The 17,043-nt window shown below is 39.2% G+C and overlaps 1 protein-coding gene across 1 annotated transcript; it reads right to left on the bottom strand.

Moving 5' to 3' along the window:
* Positions 1-8,268: 8,268 nt before the first annotated feature.
* LOC126829461 (octopressin receptor) lies at positions 8,269-13,314 on the bottom strand. Its single transcript, XM_050559371.1, has 3 exons — positions 13,140-13,314; positions 10,809-11,009; positions 8,269-10,410 (listed from the first exon to the last, which is right to left on the bottom strand). The coding sequence occupies exons 2-3, from the start codon at positions 11,002-11,004 to the stop codon at positions 9,305-9,307; spliced, it is 1,302 nt and encodes a 433-aa protein (XP_050415328.1). The 5' UTR covers positions 11,005-11,009; positions 13,140-13,314; the 3' UTR covers positions 8,269-9,304.
* Positions 13,315-17,043: the final 3,729 nt, after the last annotated feature.

Here is a 17,043-nt window from a genome sequence, read left to right as displayed (position 1 = left end):
GCGTCGCCATTTTCGTTATATTTTCCATTTTACCTACAATAAAAAATCAAAATAGTTCTTAGGGGAATGAAATGGAAGCCGCAGTGGTTCAGTAAGTAAGGTTCGACTCCGCGGTTGACCGAGGTTGTTTCCCGCATAGGCAGTGGTGCAGGATGAAGGGCATGAATAGGACAGTTGTCTAGTCGTTCGGATGGAACGAAAAACCGATGATCCGTGTAAACATTGGCCTGCACGTAAAAGATCCCCTGGCAGTTTGAATTCGGTATAAGTGCAGGCCATAGTGTCGCTGCCCGGGCAAAATTTCCTTCATAGCACACTAGCGCATATCCGTCTTCATTAGCCCAGTCGGAGCAGAGCAGTAGGACGTTAAACCCCATTTTATTTCATTACCTTGATATCTAATTAAACAATGGCGTGTTTTCTTAGAATCTAACACAACCATCCACTCGGGAATTCTCGGTAATCTCTGTAGCCTCCGTTGCATCTCGAGTTGTATTCCTAGAAGCAAGTGATGGTTTCCCAATTGATATTATTACTATTTCCGGACAACTTATGCTCTGAACAATATACGTTATGTGAAGTCGACTAAACAATTTCGGGGGTTGGGTGATCAAATGGTCTAACTGCGTTTCAGATCATAAGGTCTGTCATTGAGTCAGTAGAGTGGTTTCGAACACAAACTTATACGTGACAAGGACTAGGGTAGCCTACCTAACCTCGTTGGTTTTCTCCGTGTCTTCCGGTTTCCACCCACCACACAAGTGAATTAATGAAATAAAATTGTACCATTTCTTAGTGCCGAAATAATCTAGTTTGCGTGGAATAGACGTTTTTTAGAGTTGGTTTGCTTCTTATTACATTCTTTTTAACTACTTGAAAGTATAACTTTGTTTTATTAATCCTTGTTTCTAAAGATATATCTGTTGAGCAATCGATGAGATGAATTTTATATTGCCATAATAACAAATATTCATATAATTGTTAAAATTATATTTGTTGCCAAAACATTTTACATTTTAAGGGCTCGAGGCATCTTTCAGCGCCTTAAGAGTCCCCTTGCATACTACAATATTGTGAAAGTATCATCTCTAATAGGAATATAAGTTCAATCTTTTATAGGTATAGTCTGGCGGTGGTACCAGAGTTGCAGGCCTTTGTGGAACAAAATTGCCATGGAAGCAATTCTTTGTTTTACGAAATGGGGGTGATGTCTAGTGTTCCAGAAAAAAAAGCCCCGTCGATCGGGTCATGGGAATTTTTTTGACAGCGGTTTGAATTTTGAGGTCCTGACGGCCAAGATTTTCGCCTGGAATTTGGGGGTAAGCTAGGATATTTGCATATATGGCAAAATTCCTATGTGTATTTATCGAACAAAGGTTACAATATACGAATGCAATAAATACTTGATCTAAATAATGAACTTCCACGCGTGTTCGATGACGTCATCAAGTCAAAATCCAAGATGGCGGCCAAAATTGCGGAAAATACTCAAAATGATCATGTAAACTCAAACTGACCTTCTAATATATCGTTTTATATGTTTTCGGGGTCGTAGATGACGAATATACCCATAGAAATCCATTAGAATCATTGTGTGTGATGCTAAGTCGATTCAGTCACCCGCTGGTTTTTCTGATTTCTACAATGGACCGCCAGAGGAGTCTACCTGGTTACCTACTGACTGGTATTGATCAGGGGGAAGGAACAACATGATGAGTTGGCCTCTATAGGTAAAGAAATCAAATATTCTCGGCATTCAATATCAACATCATGAAGCATTGAGAATCATACTCACATGAAATCTATGCGCTGTCCAATTCCTCCATTCCATCGTCAAGATCGACAGGCTCAGAGTTCATACAGTCCGCACCATGACAGCCACGACAGGCTTTAACACATTTTAGTCCATTTTTTCGGCAAGTACACATCTGATTTCCACATTGATTTTTTGTGGATTTACATCCACACCTGATGAAATTGAGAACGCTATCAGGTGCCACAGGTAGATCAGTCTTTATTGGTTCTAGTCCATATTGTCCGCGAAACCACCCCCATGCCAATGGATCCTTCATATTTTCATCTCGTGCCCTTCAAACTGAAATCTGTAGGTTGACTATGAGCCCGTGGTAAAATGCCGCCCGACTTGTGGGTGGTACCTTCTGTGGATCAATGCTTTTCGCGAAAATCTTGGCCGTCAGGACCTCAAAATTCAATCCGCTGCCAAAAAAATTCCCATGACCCGATCGACGGGGCTTTTATTTCTGGAGCACTAGACATCTACCCCATTTCGAAAAGCAAAGAATTGCTTCCATGACAATTTTGTTTTACAACGGTGGTACCACCGCCAGAAATAAAGAAACCTGATTGGCTTAATCAAATCCGATTGAATCCGAAAGAGAGAGAAATGGGGTTTAACGTCCACTCGACACAAACTAGGTCATTTCGGGACAAACACATGGTTCAATTTTATTTCAATAATTCGCTTGCGCGTAGGAGTCTTTAGCAGTGAGAGGAAACCGGAGGACCCGGAGAAAACCCACGAGGTTGGACAGGCGATCCTACTCCTTGTCACGTACAACCGGGAAATCGAAACCACGTCAGTTGACTCAATGACAGACCTGATGATACAGCGCGCACGTGCTAACCATTCGCCCCCCCCCCACCTCCCCGTTTGAATCCAATTCGAGAGATTGTCTAGCGTTAGTATGTTGATTATTTCTTAATTAAATGTTAAATAATTAGTCGGAGTACACGTTTAGCCGATAGTAAGCCGTGAGAAATTTGATATATTTCCGAAAATGCAAATGACGCGTCGAGCTTTTAAGTAAAGTATAAAATCACTTACCTTTTATCTACGTGCAGGAAAAATCAATTTATATGCGGATTTATAAATGCATTAAATGTTATGATTTGATATGAAACAACACTGTACCGAGGCTTCAGATATTCTGAACGTGTTAAGAATGTCTCTTTGATTTCTAGGTATTATTGGCCAGTTCGCAACACGACTTCCGATTTACACGATATACTCGGGCAATAATTGTACTTATCTTATAAACCAAATTCCCCGTTATGATAATCGTAGGCGTACATGTAACCAAAATATCCGTGTAGAAACCGGTTTCCCGCAAACGCAAAGACAACGGCAAGCGCACCGCTGTTCTAGCCTTTGAGTACATCAAATCAAAGTGGTCCAACTGAAATCTAAATCTATGGCCATCCTGAATTCCAGATAGATTGTACCGAATCGAACGAATTTTTTTCTCAGACTTAACGGTTTTTCACCTTTAACCCTCCCCACCATAATAGTCTGCCGGATTTAGATTATTTCCTGGAATAAAAGTCTCACAAAAGCAAACTTATTCTCAAATGAAAGGTGGGGTCCGTAGTTATTCCAGAAAAAAATGACCCATCATGATCGCTGGGGAAATTTTTTCGGGCGGGTTCAAAGGTCAAGCTTGACCAATCAGCAAAAAGCAGTCAATATCTCAAAAACTATCAATGTTAGACCCTATGAATGTATTATCAACATATGGGAACTCTATATCTCTGAGTCGGATAAAGCAGTTTGCATCCACCCATGACGTCACATAAACAACCCATGCAATGTCAAAACTACAAACAGTCATAACTTCGCTCAGAATAAAGTAATTTGAATGAAATTTTCAATATATTCATTTTGCATTATCTATTATCTTTTTATGAACTATCAAGCATGAACAGCATGAGTGTGTGTATGTTGAAGATCTGCCTTTAACCTGTCCCAATTCTATCAATTTTATTCCAACAAAGAATTGCCCGTAGGGGTCTTTAGCAGCGGGAGGAAACCGTGAATCGAAACCACGCCACTTGACTTAGTGACAAACCTCTTGATGCAACGCGCTTGCGTTAAGCATCCCCCCAACCAACCAACACACACACACCAAACTACTAAGATGCCCAGGTATTATTTTATATACTCTTCAAAAAAAAGTAGGGGATATTGAAATGCAAATAGCTATGCAGGTTGAGATATGATAAATAGTCATGTACATTTGAGATGCTTTGAGGTTCACAGATGAAGAATTTATCGCCCCAACAGAACCACTGAGTGGCACATGCGACACGCATTAGCGCCATACACGTGGAAGGGGTTCATTGTGAAATTTGACACTTCAAGGAAGGGTTGATGAAAACTGCCGCGCGCTGGTTTATCTATCCATGTTTGCTTTCCTATCGGTTCATGCACAAGAATTACTGTTTAGCGTATCTTTGCTTTAGTGTGTTACGTTTAATTTGACCGGGAGACGTGTTCGTCGACGTCAACGTCAACACTGCAAGAATTGGCCGTGACACTGCAAGAGGAGTGGGTCAGATTGCCCCAAATCGTGATTGGACGGTTGATTAGGAGCATGTCACGACGAATTGCTGAATGTCTGAGGATTGGTGGAGCAATTACTCATTATTAAGACAAAAATCAAAAACGTCCATTTTCACTTTTGACGGTTTATCTCTATGCGAGTGAAATGGGGCCGTCAGATAAGCCGCCCATGTGAACTGTTAATGTTCATGTGTAGGCAATTGGCCTGTTATTATCGTCAGATATCCTCTCATCGTCTCATATAACAACTTTTCATCTTCAACTGAATTATCAGTGAAATGAAATTTGTCTGTTATCGCTCGTTACTTCAGTCAGTTATATAGAAGGACAACTCGTGTTGGTCATGTTTGACGTCACTTCCCGTTTCTTCACGTGCTTGTTACACATCTCTCGTAGCAATGATCTCTGTGTTAAAAGTCCCGAGTAACTCTGGCGGTGTGGGCACGGGCGTTGTCATGCTGGAAAACGTTGTTTCGATGACATGCTAAATGTGGTATGTGATCGGTGTAGCGCACTGCTGTGATGCCGCCTCTTCTCCCACGACCAATATTTTGGAACACCACAGGACCCACTCTCAGGTTCAGGCAGATTTTTACCCCAAACCATTATGCTTGGACCTTCCCATGAGTCTCGTTCCATGACACATTGGTCAGAATAACGCTGGCCACGTCGACGCCATATTCTGGTCCTGCCATCTGCAGTTGATACGCAATAGCGACTCTCATCTGTGAACAGAACAGTTCTCCATTGCCTGTGTCGCCAGGTTTGGTGTTGTTGGGCAAACTGTAGTCGTTCACATCGAAGGTGGGGGATGCGAATCGGCCCACGGTAAGTTTTACGGTAATGGATGTTCTCTCTGGTGAGACGTCGGCGCACTGTATCGGTACTGATGGATCTTCCGTGTGTTCCCACTGTCTGACGTGCTGTCTCAGATGCTTGCGTGAGGGGATTCTGCACGTGCTGCCGCACAACATGGCGGTTTTTTCATCTTGTGGTAACCCTTGGTCTACCAGTTCGGGGGCGATCATCCGTGGTGTTGGTGGTCCGAAAGCGTCGCTGAAGCCTGTAGATGGTCCGAACATTGACCTGGAAGTGATTGGCAACGGCTTGGACAGTGTGGCCAGCATCGAGTCTTCCAAGCGCTTGGTTCTTCTGAGCTGTCGTGAGTCGTGACATGCTGCCGACGTTGTTGTGTGAATGATTCAACCAGGTATGGGGGGGGGGGCGTTTTATAGGGCTGGTCCCGGGGAACAGCACGTGCAGTATGAGTTACATGAAAATCATGGAGAACATATTACCATCTCAGAAGTCAAGTTGCATTTTTGAGAACATTTCCTGGGTTCAATTCTGTGTTTGGGAAGGAGTCTTATTGTTCAGGTAAAGTTGGAGATGTGGTCACAAATATACAATAAAAACATTTGGCAAGTTTTGTGCAATGCGTCTATTCAGAGCAACATACCAACTTGACGATTCTTTTGCTGCTTAGAATATATAACGCTTTCGCTTTTTTCCTCATTTGTAAATTTGTTTGCTTGATAACGACCAGTGGCGGCGCCAGGGGGGAGGGGCAAGGGGGGGGAATTGGCCCCCCCCCCCCATTAATCTGGTCTGCCCTCTGTTTGCCCCCTCCCCCCAATAATTTTAGAAAATAAAAAAAAGTATTTGTGATACGTTTCGGTAATCAATACCTTCTACGGTGAATAAATTCCACATCCCCACTCAATCATAAACTTGCATGTTGTAGAGCATTTCCGACAGTCTATTTTTCAAAATTTTCTTGGCGAGGTCCCCAATGGACTCGCTACTTTGGCGCTCACAAGGGGAATTCGTTAATTCGTTGAGGTTCGCAAGTCCGTTCGTTTGACATTTTGTTCTCTAGTCGGATATAAACTAGTGGTCAGGCGACGAACGGTATCTGGGCAGATCTATTTATCTCGACGATCGGTGCCTGACAGAATACTGTAAGACAGCGTTTCCGGCAGTCTATTTTTCAAAATTTTCTGGGGGAGGACTCCCTACTTTGACGCTCGTGAGTGGGCTTCGTCGTGATTCGAAAGTCCGTTCGTTTGACACTTTACCTCATCGATCAGTGCCTGAAATACTGCCAGGCTGTATTTCCGGCAACCTGTTTTTCAAAATTTTCTGGGGAAGGCCCCCTAACCCTAGTTGAAGCTCGTGCCTTTGCCCCCTTAACCTTGGACTTTGCCCTAGCTTTGCCCCTCCAATCACCGACGGCTGGCGCCGCCACTGTCGAAGCGTTGTGTTTATATTTATACAGATTTCTCATTTTGTACTTGCCTGTGCAAAGTTCCACCATAGAAAAAATAACCTATGGGGTTGTCCTAAAATGACCGAGGTAGTGTGTCGACGAAACGTTTAACTCAATTCTATTTTATTTTTAAAAAATTTAAAGGAGCATTAGGTAAGATTAGATAAAGAACTATCGCTATAATAATTAAAGAATAGATAATGACAACAGAATACGCTGAAAATTTCAGTCAAATTGCTTCACTTTGAACCAAATTATTAGTGATTCTATTTTAGGCTAATTTCAATCGTCATTACTAGCGTTGGTAATAAAAAATGTCTCGATTATCTATTTTTACTTTAAATAATCCATCACAAAAAGTATTTAAATCTACTTATACAGAAGCCATCTGATGGCATCGGGAGTTGATTATGGTCTGGATAAGTTAATTAATGTCTAATTAATAATTTAGATAACAGTTCAGGTCTAAAGATAGACCTCCAATAGACAGATTTAGCTCTTGCATAATGTATGTTTAGATAATGAAACATTTAACGGCCTTCTATCACAGTGTCTGCAAGGGGCGGTGTCTAGTTGTTTGTATAGGACGAAAAACCGAGGCCCCGTGTAACGATAAAGAAGCCTTGTCCGGACAAAGTTTCTGTTATAGCACACTGACAGGAGTATGTCTGTCTCAATTAGCCCAGTCGGCGCAGAACAGTAGGACGTTAAAGCCCATCTCATTTCATTTGTCACATTGTCTCTTTAAACAATAAATATCAGATATTAATTGAAGAAGTTTGTGACCATATTCTTTATGAAATAAGCCAGTGAGGAGCATAGGCGTACGGGGAAATTTTGGACTGGGGGGGGGGCGGTGGTGGTTGGTGCCCCAAAAATGTAGTTAGGTTCTTAGTATGTTACATAATAATCATAATATCTCTTTTGCGATGAATAAGTTCTTAATTCTAAATCATCAATAAAAGAGAACTAAACTCCACTCGACACTGACTAGATCGTTTCGAGACTACCTTTATTAATTCACTTGTGCGTAGGGGTCTTTAGCAGTGACAGGGGGGGGGGCGAGCCCCAGAGAAAACCCACGAGGTTGGACCGGGGACCATACTCCTTGTCGCATATAAGCGGGAAATCGAAACAACGCCACTTGACTCAATGTCAGACCTAATGATGCAACGCATACGCGTTAACCATTCGGTCACCCAACCACCCACCCACCCCATCATGTTTATGAACGAACTCATAGAATTATAAAACTATTATGTTAAAGGCGGCGTGGCTCTATTCTCAGTTACACCATTTTTTCTTTCAATTTCATTATTGTAGTCCAATTTGAAATGTATTCGTCTGGTCCTGATTAGTACATTCTAATTACTTCCACATTGTCTTCTGGGATATGTTATCCATTGTCCATTACAAATGGCGCTCGAAACCATTATATCCGTGAGGTACACGACTCGTGTACTGATTTGAAAATATTAATTTTTTCTTAAATATTGGATATTGGGATCCCATATTTTCACAACAATATCGATTGAAATGAACTAAAATTGAACTACAATTCGAGTTTTTAATTTTGAATATTATGGACAATATTGAGTTAGAGATTCATCTCCTGTTAAGATAAAATACAGCAAGTCAATTATAATAAGAAAAAAACATTTTTAATAAAGCAATAAAGCAAGATGGGTAAATAAAGACTTTTCTACAAAAATACATCAAAATGGTATGTAAAAAATATACACAGTAAACCGTTGCAATGTACATAAATACACAAAATGGTGGACTACAGCAAACAATTGCTGTTCTTCTGGAATTAAATTCGAACATCTAGTAATCTGCCTTTCAAATTATTTTCTCTAGAAAGCCTTATCCCGTCTGGGTTTTTCGACTCAGCTGTCTTAAAGACAATAATATCTCGTTAGGATTAGAAAAAATCAAAGTTTTCGAAAAACCCTATCAAACTTTGTTTCCATTTATCCTAAACAGAGCAAAGCTATTTAATATTTAGAATATAAGAGCAATCATAAAATGCCGAGTTGTAGATCTGCTATCATAGCCAAATACAACACTGAAAAATTCTAAAAGTAGATATAACATCGACAATTTATTAATTTAGTCCGCCTTTCTGTGGCTTTAAAGCCATAGTTGCATTCTTTATTAAGTCATATGTTTAAAAATTGTTAAAATAAATCCTATAAGCACATGGAATCTATACACAGTCCTACTCTGTAAAAGATTAATCTTATTAATCCTATAATTCACTATTGTTAATTGAGAATTTTGCAAATATATCATGTTAAAGTTGAAACATCAACATTGAACTTTGCCAATTCCATGGAGCGTATAGAAAACAGGTACGGTAATTTTGCTAATAATATATCATGTTTAATTACTATTCTAAGTGCTAGAATGATTCCTATAATTCTATAGTAGAGTTTGACATCATATTAAGCAATAGATATAGTAATAATTATGTAATAATTACAAACTCCTAACATCTTCTCAGTAAATCTCTCTATTCGCTGTGCAATGGGCCGCCATGCTATTTCACCGCTTGATTGAATTGGGCTTTAAACAGCAAAGATTCCGTGGTCATATTGATTTTCAATTTAAAAGTAATTACACGAAGTTCCACTTAAGGCCATTTTATTAAATTTTAAGATTTCAATGTCTGATTAATTCTTCTTGCAACAGAATAGTCTTGTGAATATTTTTGCACACTCGCGTCGAAATGTAAGATTGCAGAATCCGTAAACTATAGCATTTCCGGTATTACTTATCAGATACGATCTTAGAAACAGGTTAACCGCGACCTGCGAAGATAAAGATAGACTCGGATACCAGGTATCCCCATAAGCGGTTCGCATAATGGTTATGACCAAGTATGGTAGAAAGCTGATAATATAAACCATGGTTATTGCGAAAAGCATTGCAGTGGCCTTTCCGGCTTGGAGTCCGGACTTACTAATATGGACGCTGGTCATTGACTTGAGCCTCGACCTTGCCGATGTTTTGGGCTCTGGATTCACCGGGGGTTTGATAACAACTCCGTCTCGTTTGGGTTCTTCAGATGATCCAGAATCAAATGCGTCGTCACTCAAATCAACGGATTGAGTGTTTTCCATTTCTACTTTAGGCTTAATAGATAGCAAGGATACTTCTTTTTCATGACTCTGAGAACCTGATTTTGAACTCCGCAGGGACGCTTTCAGAGAGTCCTTTCGCTTATCTCCCTTAGATTTCTGCAGCCAGATTCTAATACCAATCAGACCATATAGAATAATCATAGCAAGTGCAATTGCCAAGAAGGCAACCCAAAGATAAATGTAGAAACCTAAGGTGTACGAACTATTTTCCATTCCATCTGCTACGTTACAGAAGGTCATTGTGATATCCTTAGTAATAGGTATCGTCATAATACCGTAAATTACAAGACTCGGCCATGATACCACCAATCCAATTACAGTTGAACACACGCACGTAATCTTGGCCTTGTGGTAGTTGAAGGACATTTTGTTTGGTAGACAAATCTTGATGAATCTATCCACTGCTATGGCGAAAAGAAGCACCACACTGCTATTGTTCATCCAAAATGTGGAAAATCGAGAGATCTTGCAGAAGCTGTGGGAGGTGAAACGGTAGAAACTAACTAAGGTAGCGATTTCTGTTGGCATGGTAATGACACAGTTAACCAAGTCAAATAGAGCAAGTGTAGTTATAAAACATTTTTCAGGTGTGCTCCTCCATTTGAAGCCGTAGATGTATACTACCAGTGCATTGCCTGAAAATTCCAATAAAAATAGAACTAGTAATATATAATTGATATGGATTCCTCTTGTGAGCTAAATTAATGAAAAGAAAGTCAATTCAACACTCTAATTTCAAAATGCACATCCAAGCCAATCATCTCTAAAATGGAAACACAGGGATCCTCAAATGTGTGAGATCGCTGCTTTAAGAGAAATATCATTAGGAGACACGCATGTCTGAATTCTGAATGACCAAATCCCCAAACTCAGTGACATGACAATAACTCCATGTAAACTTGAAGCGTGGATTAATAGATTGCCTCCTTATGACTAGCTGCCTACTCCAAATATGTTTGTATGACACATTTTTGCTGCGTTTCCGGAACCCCCGTCCCCATTTTGAGGACGCAGTGAGAAGCCGTGATTTTACCTATTAAGCCAAGTACCATCATAATGGCTACATAAACAATTGGTATTATCATCTTTTTGGCCATGTCAGCATTCTTCAGATCTATAAAATTAGGAGGTAGCGCCATCCCCCCTCTTACTTTTGGTGTCACCATAGTAACATTGTCAACCATCTCTGACACATTCAGTGTCGCCATTGTGGTTGCAAAATTTTCCATTGGACCTACAATGAAAAAAAAATTAGATCTTATGCGAAATCACCGTAGGCTGCTGATAACTCAACAATGGCGTTTTTAAAAAAGAAAATCTAAACACCCTACAGCTCGATACTTCTGGATTTTCAGCAATCTCGGTAGCCTCCGTTAACCACCAAAAATTAATTTCCTGAACGATATATACGGCTTTGTGCCATAGGTATACGTGGTATTTGAAGATTTGGACTGTTAAACTTCTGTCCCAATTTATCCATGACACTGGAATAAAATAGTGCCTTTTCCCGAAACATATCGGATTATTGCACAAAATGTATATATTTGTCGGGAAAAAAATGGTATCTTAGGGTACATTTGGGCGTGTTGGTGCCCCCTCCCATCCCTTATCTACAATCACTCTCTCTCTCTTTCACATCAAGCACACACACACACACACACACACGCACACACAGACGCAGATCACTGACGTACGCACACGTACAAGTGTGAATGAACGCACATACATGCACGTAGGGACCCACACTCACTCGCGCACATAAAATAGTGGAAGTTCTTCGATCCAGTTTCGATGTTATAGTTAAAATGATTTCTTTTACGAGGGAGAGGAGTTCAGGAACGAGTGAGGGCTTTGGCGTTATGGAGTCGAACAACAGAGTCATTTAAATCCATGGGCCACACTAAAGCAAACAAATACCTTTAACATATGAAGGAAGGATGAATCAGCAATTCGAACTTTATATTATCTCGAAATTACGATTTAGCTATGTCGTAATTACGAGATAGTTGACTCGTAATTGCCAGATAATCAGAATATTTTTTGATCATTTGATTGACCCTAATGGTCTTCCGTAGATTTTCGATAATTACGTAACTTTAAAGTTATATGATATTATTTAAAATTAATTACAGTTTTCTTGGTTAATGTTATAATGTTTCTTTCAATCGTCATAAATGGGCCCTGGAAACATTTTAGTATTTGCAAACTAAAGCCGACGCCAAGCTTTTAAATCGTTCAATAGTCTCAGTAGCCTATCTTTAGATCTACTATATCAGTATTATCACGGACATACAGATGTATATATAGGAAGTCGTTCATGTATCAACCCTTTCAGCGGTTGTAGATGTCTTTAATAATTGTCTACATATTAAGTTCAAACCACACTTTATTGTCGCATTGATGGTCATCAATCATCATATAATCAGTGCAACACCATATGCTGGCCGAATCTTATCTCACCATAAAGCAAATCGCAATATCATTTTTTTTTAAAAAGAGCATAGTTCGATAATCTTATTTTATTTCAACAGAACTCATAATTTTGTTCATTTGTTTTCAGTATATTATTGATTGTACATTAAGTCGTGTAAATTAACTTTAAATGACTATACCGTCCCTCCTCTATAAAACTAGCAACTACACAGTAATAATATTTACAAAGTGCATATATATCATATTATATAAGCTTATATTAAAGAAATATCAAACAAACAAACAATAAAGAAAGAAAAAAGGGCAAATAAACATACATTCAGGGGACAACAGTAAATAACAAGAGTTCATAGATTTAACGTGTTTTACTAACTCCTTTCTGAAGATAAAACTTGAAGACGCGTGTTTCACAGTTTGAGGTAATGAATTCCAGAATGCAGAGGCGGTATATTGGAATGTTCTTGTCATTGCCTTTTTCTTACTTTTTGAATTGCTAATTTAAGTTGACTTTCTGATCTCAATGTCATGGTAGTTTCGGTCAATTTAGAATTTTCACAGAATGTGTTATATAAATATGATGGTAATTTGTCCCTTAGAATTTTGAAGGTGAGCATTCCTTGGTTATATTGAATGCGTTGGTACAACGGATTATTTTGTATAAGGCAGAAGATTTCTTGAAAATTAATGTGGGGTTTGCAGATATGGCTTAAGTAAATCACAACTGATTCTGCTGGATGTATACGATTTCATGGTATTATTTTTTTAAATGAGTCGTCTTATTTCCAAACTGCTTTTCAGATAGCTACATTAAATTATTTAATCAGCTGAATTTGACAAAGTTTAGCATTTTAAAAGGTATGATGTGAACTGAATTCATGGTAAAATAGAATTTAAAAACAAAGCAAAACAAGGAAAGCATAAAATCACTCACCTTTTATCTACGTGCAGGAAAAATAAAAAAGAAATCCACAGGTTTCTTGACAGTTATAATTTATATACAAATTGATAAATGCATTAAATGTTATAATAATTTGACATGACAAGATACTGTGCCCACGCTCAAGATGTTCTGTAAGTGTTAAGTGCGTCTCCGATTTCTACGTAATAGTGGCCAGGTCGCAAAACGGCTTCCGATTTAAATAGTATAGCCGGATATTTTCAATTATAATTATTATTCATTACGTTCTGTACAATGGTTGTATTGAATTGAATAAACAAGGGTGTTCATTTTCAGATTAGAATACTAGTCGCCCGACCGCATAATGACTAATTATGTCACGAACAGTTCCTTATCAACATTATTCCCCGTTATCAGAATGGAATATAGAACAGTTTTACCTTGACTCCGTGTATAATGGGGGGTTGGATGGCCGAATGGTTAGCACGTGCGCGCTGTATCGTAAGGTATGTCATTGAGTCAACTGGCGGGGCTTCGATTCCCCAGTTGTACGTGACAAGGAGTAGGGTCGCCTGTCCAACCTCTTTGGTTTTCTCCGTCTACCCCGGTTTCCACCCACTGCTAAAGACCCCTAGGCGCAAGCGAATTATTGAAAAAAATTGAACCATGTGTAAGTCCCGAAATGACCTAGTTTGAGTCGATTGGACATTAAACCCCTTTTCTTTCTTGTATACTACATGGTTACCCGACTGGGAGTGAAATAGGGTTTAACGTCCTACTTTTCTACACCAACCGGGATAATGAAGACGAGCATACGCCATGCAGTTTGCTATGGGGACATTTTGTCAGGACAGTGGCTCTACGGCCTACTCTTATTTTGAATTCCATCTGTCAAGGATTCTTTTACCTGCACAGCAACGTATAAAGGGACCTTGGGTTTTCGTACTATCCGAACGACTAGACACTGTTCCTTGCCAGGACCTCCGCCCTACACAACTGACAGGGCGAAACGACGCGGGAAACTTTGACGGCCCTCTGAATCTAACTTTTCGTGGCATATTTGGAGACAATAATCAAAGCTGTGGATCGTATGACGTGCAGAATTTATCCAGTATCCCTAGTAAACTGCAATGCAGCTGTTATCTTGTATCTTTGCAAACAATTTAAAAATACATTCCCGTGTACAAACTGGGAGATTTGGTGATATATTTGGTCTAAAAACATATTCAAACTAATTAATTTATCATAAATTTGCTTCAAATCCTTCTCAAAACATTGTAATTGTCAAGGAATACCCTTGCTGTAAACAACTGATCAAAAGAGATCATGTTTGTGTCACGTGACTTACGGGTGCGAAGTCGGAGGAGAATTCATTGCATACACAAGACGGTGTTGTCTTTAATCGCTGACTATTTATTACAAATATCGAATCCTAATTAAATTCTCGGATTATCCACTGCTCGCGTCTTTTTCCGTGATTTTTATCTCAGAAAGTGTTGTACCTCTAACTATTCATAAAGTTTATCAACATGTACATCATGCGATCAATCCCCGCGTGCAACCTTTGACGTCACGCGTGCAAATATTCCTAATCGTCGGGTTGTCGATTAGAGAAACCCTGACATTTTTGTCCTATATACGCTCCATGGGTGTTTTTCAGGGAATCCAGTATTTTTCTGGTAAGATTGGATTTCTCTACTTTCCATATATACCAAAATTGCCATACTTTTATTGGAAATAACCACCCGATAAATACTTCTCTGGGCACCTATCTTTAATTACTATTAAAGTAGCAATTCATTGTCCGAATTGATATCTCGCCCATCTTAAGTGAATCTGATTAAAACACAGATCCTATTTCGTTTCGTTTTTTATAGTTCAAAATTTCGTTTTACTTGCCTTTACTACACTAAGATCTGGAAGGTTATATTTTTGGTGAAGTGAGATTAAGCCAATGAACCAGTCTGTTACGGCGACATCTTGGTGTGCCATGCACGGAACTGTGGGTAAACGCCAACGCTGATTGATTAATCAATGTCTGACGTCATAGCGTCAAAAGCCGCTCCTGCGACCCCTGACACGACCTTCGAATGCAACTTGTCAGATCTTCATGTAGTGTAGGCCATCGAAAGTGTATAAAAAAACGAAACGAAATATAGATCTGTATTTTAATTAGATTGATCTTAAATAGCAGCTCCCAGAAAATAGCACTACGACATAATTCACAAACACAGCCTTTTTTTATGACATCTGAATTCAATCTTCCTCTGCCGTAAACAAAAGACATCTTACTCTTATTTTCATCACCTGTGAAACAACATTAGTCAACACAGTACTTTGGTAATTTTCTGACAAACATATGTTAATTGTTATTTCTATAGTTACATGTGCAATGATGGGTATAATCATTTTTCCTGCACAGCGGCATTTCCGCAGCTGCCAAGGACTCTCTTACGCCCACAGTAGTGTGTAAACGAATGGGCCATTACACTTGATCCCTTACAAAGTAAACAACTAGGTACACGTTCCTTGTCATCGTTGTAGTAGGTCCATCTCATAGAGAATTACTCCAGATGGCAACAGGGCCACTAACCGATTTAAATTTAAATGTAATACTGATGTCAGTCCCCAAGCAATAGTAATGACAACTTCGGTTTTTTTGCATCCTTAGCGGTACAGCAATGGAAATGAAATGAAATGGGTTTTAACGTCCTACTGTTCTGCCCCGACTGAGCAAATGAAGACAGGCGTACGTCATACCGTGTGCTATTATCTCTTCTCCGAAAATAAATCCCTCGGTCGTGCCACAGGGCTCTGTTCTTTGTCAATTTCTTTGTCTCATCCACATAAATGACATTGTGAATGTACACATCGAATGTTCAACTCTTCGCTAAATGGCATAAGTGGAATAAACAGATCAATGGCATTATTGGAATTTGCCCATTGTTTAAGTAAATCGCAAATCTGAAGGGACATACATTTTACTTCGTATTTCTGACAATACAACCTGTAAATTGGGTAATCAAGTTAAAGATACCGAACACGTTCTCTTGACTTTGCTCCTATTAACACAATAAACAATCTCCCGTCTACTCTTTGAAACACTGCTATTCTACTGAACGGAATTGACAACAATGAAACTACTGTAAACATTTTTTTTTTCCGAGCCGTCCAAACTATAATAGTACAGTTCATAATTTGGTCGAATTAGATACACACACTCGCTGTATATGTTTCCACCAGTGTACAGCCTTCATTTATAAAATGTAAATACAGGTATCTATATCTGACAGGGTGAGGGGTCTGATATAGGCTACGACTCTTCCTCAGTCCCTATCAAGATATATAATATATATAAATGGGGTAGGAACAGTTCTCATTGACAGGCCAATCGCTTGATAAATTTTTTGGATCTCCAACCTCAGAAAAGGCATTAGGTTCCTTTATTCATTTTGCCTCCTGAGAGTAAATTGTCATCACGCTACTGCTGAATTTGCATTTCAAATAGGCCTACAAAGATACATTTTGGCGGTTTTAACTGAAATATCGACAGAATTGTAATATTTTTGCCAGAAAGAACCAGAGAGTGGGAATATTTTTTAGATTCTGATGGAAAATCTAGCCGCCAAGGAAACTTTTGACCTATTTTCTTTATTTACAAAAATTGTTGCATGGGGGCAAAATTTCACTAAATTGTAAGGGGGCATATGCCTGCCAGAAATTTGTTATGGATTGAGCTAACAAATAATGTGAACGATTGATCGACAGGTAGACGGCATATGCCCACATTAAAATAGGGGTGCATAAATTCAGATAAGAACTCTAGACCTGTACAGGCACTAGTTGCAACAATATACTTCACATAAAAAAAGAGAGATATGGGGTTTAACACCCACTCACACAAACTAGGTCATTTCGGGACTAACACATGGTTCAA

This window comes from Patella vulgata, chromosome 1 (assembly GCF_932274485.2).
Source record: "Patella vulgata chromosome 1, xgPatVulg1.2, whole genome shotgun sequence".
In the NCBI taxonomy this organism is placed as follows: domain Eukaryota; kingdom Metazoa; phylum Mollusca; class Gastropoda; family Patellidae; genus Patella; species Patella vulgata.
This window is presented reverse-complemented; position numbering and strand designations above follow the sequence as displayed.